The 11,739-nt window shown below is 34.8% G+C and overlaps 1 protein-coding gene across 4 annotated transcripts in view; it reads left to right on the top strand.

The window, feature by feature from the left end:
- Positions 1-1,133: 1,133 nt before the first annotated feature.
- Positions 1,134-11,739, top strand: part of LOC114260739 (TNF receptor-associated factor homolog 1a) — a 29,444-nt gene continuing 18,838 nt past the window's right edge. For 2 of the 4 annotated variants that reach the window (XM_028200917.2, XM_028200913.2), the window contains exons 1-2: positions 1,134-1,544; positions 2,148-2,361. In XM_028200917.2, coding sequence (XP_028056718.2) covers positions 2,181-2,361 — 181 coding nt within the window. In that variant the 5' untranslated portion in view covers positions 1,134-1,544; positions 2,148-2,180. The remainder of the gene's footprint in view (positions 1,545-2,147; positions 2,362-11,739) is intronic. The other 2 variants (XM_082877624.1, XM_028200916.2) reach the window with 1 other exon arrangement.

Genomic DNA, 11,739 nt, shown 5'->3' with positions numbered 1-11,739 from the left:
ACTAACACAATCAGATAGTTATCGATATTTAATCAAAGTAATTTTTTACAAACATATAATACTCGACGAGTTCTACATATTGAACTATTCCGATTAGAAAAAGGGACCCGTAGTGGGCCTCCACGGGTCAACAACACCGTCAAATTAAAGTCCGAAAAGGAAACAATCTTTTCCCATCTCCTACTCAGCCGACTGCACTGCCCAACCAATACGACCTACTTTACTAACTTATTCTATACACTTATTTATACAATTTTTTAATATACATTTTTTCATAAAAAGTCAAAAAGTTAAGTTAAACATTCATATTTTTTCTTCAACTTTTTAGTCTAAAAAGACAAAAGGTACACTTATTTAAGACACCACAAACAACCCCTTAATAGTAAAAAGCTATAAATAAACTTTCAAATTTTTAATTCCAATAAAATAAACTTTAAGAGAATGGGTCAGATTTGGCCCGTCTGTCTGCTTATGTATATATATATATTTCTAAATGTTTTAGTTTAATTCTAAACTAGATTTATAGCTAGAAAATCATAAATCAAATCGTGAAGTATATGTCTATTTTGACAACACGGTTAAAAGCTAACTTTTTAATTTTTTGATTTTTTTTTGAATCATATTACCTTTACACCTTTTTGCATGTTTTAAAAAAAAGACCCAAAAAAAGTTAAAAATAAACTTTTAAAATACTTATCAAAATAGGTCATAATTTGTTTATTTTAAAAATTAGAACCAAACCGTACATTAAAAAAAATAAATCCAAAACCATTTGATTTGGTCACAATCGGGCCAATTTGCTATTTTTGAATTTTTTTTCTCAACTCTAATTGGGAGTGATCATTTTTCCTTTTAAGGTCTATTTTGAAAACGAACTATTTTAATAATTTTTTGACTTTTAAAAAAAAATGTATAAAAAAATAAAAAGAGTGATGTGATAACATATAATAATTTTTTAATTAAAACATATAAATTTTAGTGTAAATTTTGACCGTGAACCAAAAACCCCCCCCAAAAAAAATCCCAACCTACTGTTTACCGATCCAAACCTTGACGGGTCAGGACAACATAGTCTGACCCGACCCACCTAAAACCCTAATTACAAAAAGTAGAATCCACAAAAACTAACCTTTATTCTGCACTCTCACATATTGCCACCACCACAAGTGTATATACATAAACATGCATACATACATACATACATACACATATTATCGTAATTTTTATATTATTTTCTCTTTCTTTCTTTTTTATTTTTTTATTATTAATATTTTTCTATAATAGAAAGAGGTGAGAAGGAGCAAGCTTTTGTTTTCATATCTCTCTTCAATTCAATCTGTTCTTCAATAAAAACGCACAAAAATACAATAATTATTACGTAGATATATAAATAATTATTGTAATTTATTTTATTTGCTTCTCTGCCTTGTTGCTCCTTGGACCTCAAATCTCTATCTCTCCTCTTTCTCCTCCCTCTCTCCCTCTCTAGACCTCAATTAGAGCTTCATCTCACCATTTACGAAGCTCCGTTTCGTTCTTTTCAGGTTTGTTTTCTCATTCGATCTATGCATTTTTACTGCTTGTGGTTTGACATTTGTGAATTGTTTCTTTGTATTCGCGATCGAGTTTGGGTGTTTTAGGGTTTTTTTTTTTTTTGGGCGATCCTGATGGATTGTTCGGCTATCGATTGATGAGAGTTTCATCGAATTGGGTTTATGCACATGGTTTTTTGTTTGTTGAGTTTCATCGAATTGGGTTAATTTTTAATCTTTTTTTGCGTGTTGAATTCGTTGTAGAGTTTGATTTTATGCGTAGTTCGAAAATTAAGAATTAGGGTTTATTGAAATTTTTTGTTTTTGGACGTGGGTTTTGGGTCTTTATCCATTTTGGAAGGTGGGTTTGAGAAATTATTGCTGAATTGAAAATGTGTGCACTTGAGGAGATCTTTCAATTGTTCTGAGAAAGGTGACATTTTTATATCAACTTATGGTTCATTTTTGGATAAGATATCATTATTGAGAAGGATGAAGATACACATGCAGTTTTTTTTTATTTTTATTTTTATTTTAATCTGTTGCATTTGTTTTGTTTTGTTTTTTTTTAAACTTTTCTTCTAATGGGGTTTACTTCCTGACTAATATGTGAAGTTGAAGGGTGTGGAGGGAGCAGTGGAGTGGGAAATGGCTGGGACTGCGAGTGAGGAATCTGGAGTTGGAAGGTCTTTCGAGGAGATTTCAAGTGTGCAGCAGCGTTGCCAATCTGGGGAAGCATTGGTGGAATGGCGGTCCTCTGAGCAGTTGGAAAATGGAACCCCGTCAACTTCTCCCCCTTATTGGGACACTGACGACGACGATGACTGTGGTATGTTGTTTGTCCGCATCAATCTTTTGCACTCCATGTTTCTTTGTTATTTGCTTGTCCTTGTAAGGTGTTAAAAAACAATAACGAGAGCGATCATAGTTGTGATATGTATTTTTTTACTTGTTTTTGGTAGGGGTGTAAACTGTTCAGTATGGTCATTGTTAAGAGTATATTTAGCGCCGAACCGATCCTTTCGGTTTTTATGATTGAGAAATCAATATAGATCGTATGCTACAGTTCAGTTTTATTGGTTTTGTTGGTTTGATGTAGAATAGAAATTTATATGAAATATTGAAAAGTTTTATAGTAGATTTTAGAATTTTACATTGAAAATAAATGAAAAAAATATATGAAAATTGCTCTATAAATATTTTTCTCCTTAATTTTATCACAAAAGTGTATTATATTAGTTACTTCTCATATAATATTCAAGAAATTATAATATAAAAATATTTAAATATAATATTCGGTTGGTTCGGTTTGTATCGGTATAAAAAGTTTCAAAACTGAAGCAAACCGTATGTTATGAAAAATAGACCAAAAACTAAAATTTCAGTTGGTTTTATCAGTTTTTCTTACATCCCTAGTTATTGGTATTGGTATTGGTATTGGGTTTGGGTTTGACTTGTTGAGTAATTTAGTAGGGAATCAAAGCTGAATATATTGTTCACTGAAATTCTTGTACATTTTGCTGTTTCTGTACTTGGTGTGATGTGAAGTTTTGAGGTAAGAATTGGCAAACTTGTGGAGAATCATGCTTGGTTGTGGGGGACCAGACCGTACAATAGCTTGAGGTTCCATTAAGATCCAGTTTACAGTCACAAAGTCAGTTTTGATCTGCAAGTAGCTAGTTCTTGTAAATTATGTCTGGTCATGCTAGATAGCCCTCATCATCCATGTTATTGGAGTTTCTCATTCTGACATAATAGAGAAGCAACGATAAACAAACAAACGAACATAAAAGTTATGAAACCTAATTTTGATAGAGGGAGAAATCAAAAAGTTTATTGCAAGTGTTGGCTGAGGTAGATGATGTTTCAAGGAAAAAAAGGGTTTATGCCAAGGTAGTGACTGATGCAACTGAATTGTCTTTCATTTTGTTCACATCCTTAAAGTGATCAAAGTGAATTTTTAACACTTTTTTGCTACATGCAAAATATGGTTTTCTTTAAAGCTACTTTTATTCCTGGAAGTTTGTCCATGTCTTCATGATCTGAAGCTTGGAAAACAGGCTAGTGCTGACGGAGGCCAAACTAAGATGCCTTTTCTAGCAAGTTGCCTGCTAAAGATGGGTAATTGTAAACTGCTATCAATTATTGTGGGAAAAATCATACATGAGTGAATTTTAGATGGAATTTTCTTGGTACTCAGACCTGCGTAACGACCGTGTGCGTATTTGACCCCTTCACGCAGCTGCTTGTGTCAAAATTCTGGGTGGTGGTGAATTAAATGTTTGTTAATATCTGATGTATGCTTTAAATGTAGACAAGATTGGGATTAAATTAGATGAGTACTATCCTTGGTGCTTTTGTTTATATACAAGCTGTCATGCTTCAAGGGATGTTAGCTGTTAGTCAAATGTTTACCTAATAAGCTATAGGTGAGGGGCTATGGTACATGAACTTTTTCTAAATGTATGAAGTATCCGTGTTGGACACTTACTTACACTTGGGTAAGGATATGTGCACTATGGCTCTTTGTAACAAATGCTAAAAAACCATATTTTTTCCAACTATTTTTATCTATAATGGTTTTTTTTTTATTTATAATTTTTTTTATCAAAAGTTACGCTTTTTTGGTCCTAGTTTAGATAAGTTCCTTGAAGACCAAAAAACCATTTTTTTGCCTTTTTTTTCTTCTTCTTCTTCTTCTTTAGTGGACATGTTGAAATTTATTTTTTATTTTTAGGGTGTTCTAGTCTTGTAGGAACTTTAAAGTGAACTTTTTTGGAGAAAAATACAGAAAGTTCAATAAAAAACAAAGAGAAGTTAACAAAAATGTTGCTAAAAAAAGCAATTGCCAAAACTCGAAGGGGTTGGCTTGGTGGTGCCTTGGGTCTTGGGGTGTACTCCCTCCAAGGTTCAAGGATCGAAACTTCTTAGGTGACAATTCGTTGGGGCCATCGGACTAGGGGAAAACCCTTGAATTAACAGGGTGCACTTGTGAAAAACTCTTTGTTGAGGGCCTGTGCATCCGTGAGGATTGGTCAGGCTTTGATCCGGATACCCCAGTGCCAATCAAAAAATTAAAAAAAATAAAATAAAGAAGCAATTGCTAAAGCAGCCTAGCAAGCATCCTTAGTTATTTGAGTTTACCCTAAAACTATCCATGAAACTCCCATATTATGCATGGATGGGTCTATGGCATCTTGTGAACACCATTTATCCTAAAACAATAAAATTATGTTAAGAAATATGAATTTTTTGCAGTGTTCCTGTGTCCTTTGACATGAGAATAAAATGAACAAAAATTGAGACGATACCTACACTTAATGTTCAGAATCCGTACCAGCCAAGATACCATTTTGTTCGTTGGTACGGTAATTACTAGTACTGTTGAGTTTTCGGATACCATTTCAAATTTATCGCCACATGTATTATATATGTATTTAAAAAAAAATGCTACCTAACACTGAATAACTTTTGGATAACATAAACATTTATCAAATACAAATATATATGCAAAAAGAGGCTTCAAAACATCTAATAATAAATTCCAAATACCTCAAAAGGACTAAAACACGTACCATCTCCATATATATGTTTTAAAAGAAAATATTCTTTCCTATTATGTTATTAGTATATATATGTTGTAAATGGGACCTAATTAGATTATATACAAACGTGTAAATTGCTATCTGAAACATCGAGGCTTTGTTTGGTTTCAATTTCATAATCAGATTTTTGAAAACATAGAAATTAGTTTGACAAAAATAAATACCAAAAAGATGTTTTAATATTTTAAATTATTTTTGCCCTCAAAATGTAGAACCATATGAAAATGATGAGTGTTTATTTAATTATTATTATTATTTCACTAAAATAGTTTTTAGTTTTGTCAATTTTTTTTAGAAAACAAATTCTAAAAACCAAACAAAGCCCGAATTTTCGAGATACCGGCTGAAAACTTCCAGTATGGCCGAAACTCGCCGATTTTGTCCAAGAGAGGTGTGACGAAATTACACTGCTTTTATACCGGTTTCTTTGCAAAATGGTATATACTGGCTGGTATGGAACGGTATCAAAACCTTGCTTGCAGTCGACACTTGTATATGCAACATAGGTGGAGGGAAAGATATATATATATATATATATATGTTTATGTATGTAAGTTATTTATAGAATGGCTTGGTCTCTTTTAGAATGTCTTGACCTCAAAGCAATTTTTATGAATGAATATAATTTATTAAAAAGATTCATGCAAACAAATATAACCTATCAAATAATTTCTTACTATAAGTTGTTTTTGTTTTTAATTTATTGTCATGTCCTCCTAGTTACATAAAAAAAAAAGGCAACGCAGTGCACAAGATTCCTATTAAAGTGAGGTATGGGGAGGGCAAGATGTCTGCATCCTTACTTATATTTTCCAATTGCATCTTTCCTTATTTTTTGAAATCTTTCTTGTGTTAGTGTTTGTATTCTATAATATTTGTTTCATATATATTCTCCCTATATAGCGGTAAAGAAGATTTGGAATTAGACTAGCCGTAGTAGCAATAATGGTGCAATAAGAGAGTCAAAGTGTTTCAGTTGATGTTAGCTACCCTAGAAGCTCTTGTAGTTATCATAGATCCACTACATTTATTTATTTATTATTTTTACATGATTGAACGAGTGACTTGTAATTTAGTTTTGTGAAATTACTTGCCTTTATTGGAGATGGTCTACTAGAAGCACTCTATGTTCCTCAAATTTCCTCTCCCCATAAAACTAGTTACACCACTGGAATTTCTGTCTTCCTAAATCTCCCTCTTCCTAAAAAACTAGTCATACCACCATATTATGATAGATTATTTTTAAACAACAAGTTTTCTTACTTATTATAACAACTTTTTAATGAAGTTCTCCGCAGGTGAGCTCCCAACCATTTGGGTTTAAGTAGCACAAATAGGGAACAATATGGGTATGCCGTAGGTCACCCATTCATGGAGCGGGAGCGGGAGAGTGAGAGTGAGAACATCCTTTGTGAAAATATCTTGAGAGAAGGAGCATCTTCAGAACGTTTATATTTTTATTTTAAGATACACATTTACATAAATATATAAAATAATTATACTTGGTATTGACAAAGAAAAATATAATACATATAAAATGGGTACAATCCTCTATGGCTTACACCAATTATAATGGTGATGACTTGGGCTAATAATCTTGAGGTTATGGGTTCAAATCTTGGGACCATCACTTTGTGTATTATGCCAAAGATTAGGTGTGTACTCAATCTTTCCCCTTCGAAACACACGTTAATGTGTACTAATTGGGTGTTGTTTTTTATCTTTTGATTCAGTGCGCAGGGATTGTTGTAATCCAATGTCTATAGTAGCTTTCCTTCAATTTCTCATTTCTTGGTAGATTTTGACAGTGTCCTTATGGGACTTGCACCTTTTAGTTGAACCAATTGCTTGACCCAACTTGCCAAAACGGGTGGACACTTTTTGTTGGCATGGCCCATATTGTAAAATGGGTTAAGCCCCATAATTTTAGTGGGACCCACATCTCTTTGAAGGCTTCAACCATCTTGACTTTGATTAATCATGAACAACTTATTTGTCTTGATCAATCGAACAGTGACTAAATCACTACAAAATTTTAGTGTATACCATACAATAGCTTCGCCGACCTCATTTGATGGGACTTAAAGCTTGGTTTGGTTATATCATACCATAGCTACATATCGCTCCCATGTGCAAGATCTGCTATGTTGTTTCTATATTATTCTCCTACCTTATGTGGAATGAAACACTGTCTGAAACCATTATTGGGGGGCAGTCTTATGAAGATAGTTTTTAGGTCTTCATTATAGTAACCATTTTTAGTTTTTTCCATCCAATCCAAACCAAACCAAACCAAGCCTTAAGTCCCATCAATTGGGGCTAGCTGTATGAATCCTTCTTTTCCACTCGACTCTATCCAAGGCCATTTCATTAGTCAAATTAAGGAGATTTATATCTTTATTTACTACACTAATCCACGTCAATCTAGGTCTACCCTTTCCCCTAACACTACCATCTACCGTCATTGTATGGCATGCCTTTGTTGGTGTCCATTGTATATGACCAAACCATCTCAATTTATTCTTTGTGAACTTATCTTCTATTGGTACTACTCCTACCCATGCTCGAATATACTCATTCCTAACTTTGTCTTTTCTAGTCTTGCCACACATCCACCTTAGCATCCTCATCTTAGCAACACTCATGTTATCTACATGTTTCTTAGTTGCCCAACATTTTATCCCATACAACATCGTTGGTCTAGTAGCCGTTCTATATAACTTCTCTTTTAGTCTAATGGGTACTCGTTTATCGCACAGTACTCCAGATGCACTTCTCCACTTAAGCCACCCCGTTTTAATCCTGTGGACCACATCCGTTGCAGTCTCCCTAATCGTTGAGATGATCGATCCTAAATAACAAAAATGCTCACTCTTTGGTAGTTCTTGGTTCTCAATATTCACTTCTCCTCTACTTCCATTGTGACTGTTACTAAAATTACACACTACATAGACTTTGTCAAATCTCCAACTTAGTGTTAACTCCTTCTTTAGTCTTATCCACTAACACGATATCATCTGCAAAAAGTATGTACCATGGCACATCATACTGAATATTGCATGTCAACTCATTTATAACTAAAGTGAAAAGATAAGAACTTAAGGTTAATCTTTGGTGTAACCCTACAGTAATTAGAAATTCACTCGTCTCTCCAGCAGGCGATCTAATAGTGGTCACCACACCTTCATACATATCCCTAATCACATCAATGTAATCTTTTGTCACCCATTTCTTCTTTAACACCTATCAGATTATATCCCCCAGGCACTCTATCGTATGCTTTCTCAAGATCAATAAAAATCATATGAATGTTATTTTTTTTTTCTTTATAGTTTTCTGTTACTCTCCTAAAAAGATAGATCGTTTCTATTGTTGACCTACTAGGTATAAATCCAAATTGAGTCTCTGACACCTCTGTTATATTTCGCAATCGGCGTTCCATCACTCTCTCCCATACTTTTATTGTGTGACACATTAATTTGATTTCTCTATAGTTGTTGCAAGTCTAGACATTTCATTTATTCTTATATATTGGCACTAAAATATTCTTTCTCCACTCTGGCATTTTCCTAGTTAATAAAAATCTTGCTAAATAACCTAGTTAACCAAACAATTCCCTTCTTACCCAAACATTTCCACACTTCAATAGGTGTATCATCGGGTCCTAAATTCTTATTCAATTTCATCTTCTTAAGCGTAAACTCCACTTCAAAGTCCCTAATCCTACGATAGAACTTATAGTCTTGGTTTTCCTTATTACTGTCTACTTCCTCCTCTTTTGACCTACATTCATGTTTCTCATGTAACAGTTTCTCATTTAACAATTTCTCAAAGTAGTTGTTCTACCTCTCCGTAATCGTTTCATCCTTCACCACCACCGTAGAGTCTTCACCTTTAATGCACTTAACCTGATTAAAATCTCTTATTTTCCTTTATCTTATCTTCGTAAGCTTGTATATATCTTCTTCTCTCCCTCCTTACTAGCTAGTCTAGTGTATAGGTCATCATAGACTTACAACTTAGTCTCTCTTACTACTTTTTTGACCTCCTTATTGGCTAATCTATAGCGCTTAAGGTTTTCCGCAGTTCTATCATTCTCACATTTTTTAAAGCTCTTTTTTTTTTGTCTTTATTACTGCTTGGACCTTCTCCCTCCACGACCAAGTTTCCCTAAAGTTGAGTCCCTTTCTTTTCGACTCTCCAAGAACTTCTCTTGAGATTCTCCTCATACAATTGGCCATCGAGTTCCACATATTGTTAGTATCATCTTCCATGACTTAAGTACCTTCTTTATCCATTCTATTCTTAAATGTGTCTAGTTTATCCCCTTTTAGGTCCTACCATCTAGTCCTGCGACGCCCACTATCTTTTCGAGCTTGGTATTGCCCTTTAAAGCATAAATCTAGTACCACAATTCTATGTTGAGACATCAAGCTCTCTCCAGGAATCACCTTACAATCGCTGCATTTTAGATTGTTCATTTTTCTTACTAGAAAGTAATCTATTTGGCTCCTAATTGACTTACTCTTGAAGGTTATCAAATGTTCCTCTCTCCTTATACATAGTATTGGCAGCCATTAGGTTAGAAGCCAACGCAAAAACTAAAATACTCTCTTTAGTCTCATTTCTATCACCAAAACTATACCCACCATGTGCTCTCTCATAACCTAGTTTATCTACTCTTATATGGCCATTGAAATCACCACCTATAACTAGGTTATTTCTTACGGGTATTTCTTGTAATGCCTCATCCATTTGGTTCCAAAAAACTCTCTTAGTCTGATTATCTAATCTTACTTGGGGGGCATATGCACTAATAATATTCACTATGTTTTCTGCAATAACTAGTTTAACTAACATAATCTTATTACCTTTCCTAATGACCACAACTACGGCTCCGTTTGGTTATGTACTCAAATTATAGTTTCACCAATTGATTTAAGTCTGTTGTTTGTTTTGAGCTTTCAAATCATAATTCTACACTCATTTCTCAAAACTCTTGTCCAATTCCCATACCGTTTTCAGACGCAGGATGAACGGTTCTTCGACGTTACACACGATCGAACTAGTCGCCATTTCCATCCGAATGTACAAGGGGCCTACAAGCATCAGAATGTGCTGGAATACATCTCCAAACACGGGGATTACACGGAATGGGGTGAATTCCGTGAGAGGGGCCGCTGCGCTAACCAGAGTAACAAAGAAAATATATATCGCGACGCACTTGCCGTCGGCACCAAGGACGAAGCACTAGCACTGGTACGAAATGGCGACCCAAAATGTTTCTGATTAAATTATGATAAGTTGTCATCCAATTATGATCGGATTGCATTTAATCCACCATTGCCGTATGTGCATCCATTTACAGACACAGTATGGATCGTTCCAACAGCCATACAACAATGGGTTGCAGACAATATAACAGACGAAGCCCAAAGACCGCACAGGCCCAAGAGCATTATAATTGAAGGCCCATCTAGAATTGGGAAAACATGTTGGGCCCGGTCTTTGGGACCGCATAATTATTATTCTGGCCACATCGATTTGAGGGACCACAAGGATGACGCTTTTTACAACATAATCGATGATATGGCACCGCAATTTTTGAAACACTGGTGGGAGTTTATTGGAAACATAATCGTCCACGCTTTGAGCCCGGCGTGTTCATTTTTTTCCAAAAACTCTTTGTAGCTAGAATTGGCTCCGGGGTTGCATAATATAATACTTGGAATCCCGTCCTTTATTTTCTTTGGGCGGGCATATTTACAATTTGAAAAAAAATCCCATTGGACTCCAATAAACTCCCGCCAATGTTTCAAAAATTGTGGGGCCACATCATCGATTATGTTGTAGAAAGCTCTTGAAGGTTATCAAATGTTCCTCTCTCCTTATACATAGTATTGGCAGCCATTAGGTTAGAAGCCAACGCAAAAACTAAAATACTCTCTTTAGTCTCATTTCTATCACCAAAACTATACCCACCATGTGCTCTCTCATAACCTAGCGTATCTACTCTTATATGGCCATTGAAATCACCACCTATAACTAGGTTCTTTCTTACGGGTATTTCTTGTAATGCCTCATCCATTTGGTTCCAAAAAACTCTCTTAGTCTGATTATCTAATCCTACTTGGGGGGCATATGCACTAATAATATTCATTATATTCTCTGCAATAACTAGTTTAACTAACATAATCTTATTACCTTTCCTAATGACCACAACTACGGCTCCGTTTGGTTATGTACTCAAATTATAGTTTCACCAATTGATTTGAGTGTGTTGTTTGTTTTGAGCTTTCAAATCATAATTCTACACTCATTTCTCAAAACTCTTGTCCAATTTCCATACCGTTTTCAGACTGTGGATGAACGGTTCTTCGATGTTACGCACGATCGAACTAGTCGCCATTTCCATCCGAATGTACAAGGTGCCTACAAGCATCAGAATGTGCTGGAATACATCTCTAAATACGGGGATTACACGGAATGGGGTGAATTTCGTGAGAGGGGCCGCTGCGCTAACCAGAGTAACAAAGAAAATATATATCGCGACGCACTTGCCGTCGGCACCAAGGACGAAGCACTAGCACTGGTACGAAATG

This window comes from Camellia sinensis, chromosome 7 (assembly GCF_055761805.1).
Source record: "Camellia sinensis isolate YWXY chromosome 7, ASM5576180v1, whole genome shotgun sequence".
NCBI lineage: Eukaryota > Viridiplantae > Streptophyta > Magnoliopsida > Ericales > Theaceae > Camellia > Camellia sinensis.
Note: the sequence above shows the minus strand (reverse complement) of the source record. Positions and strands in the feature narration are given on the sequence as shown.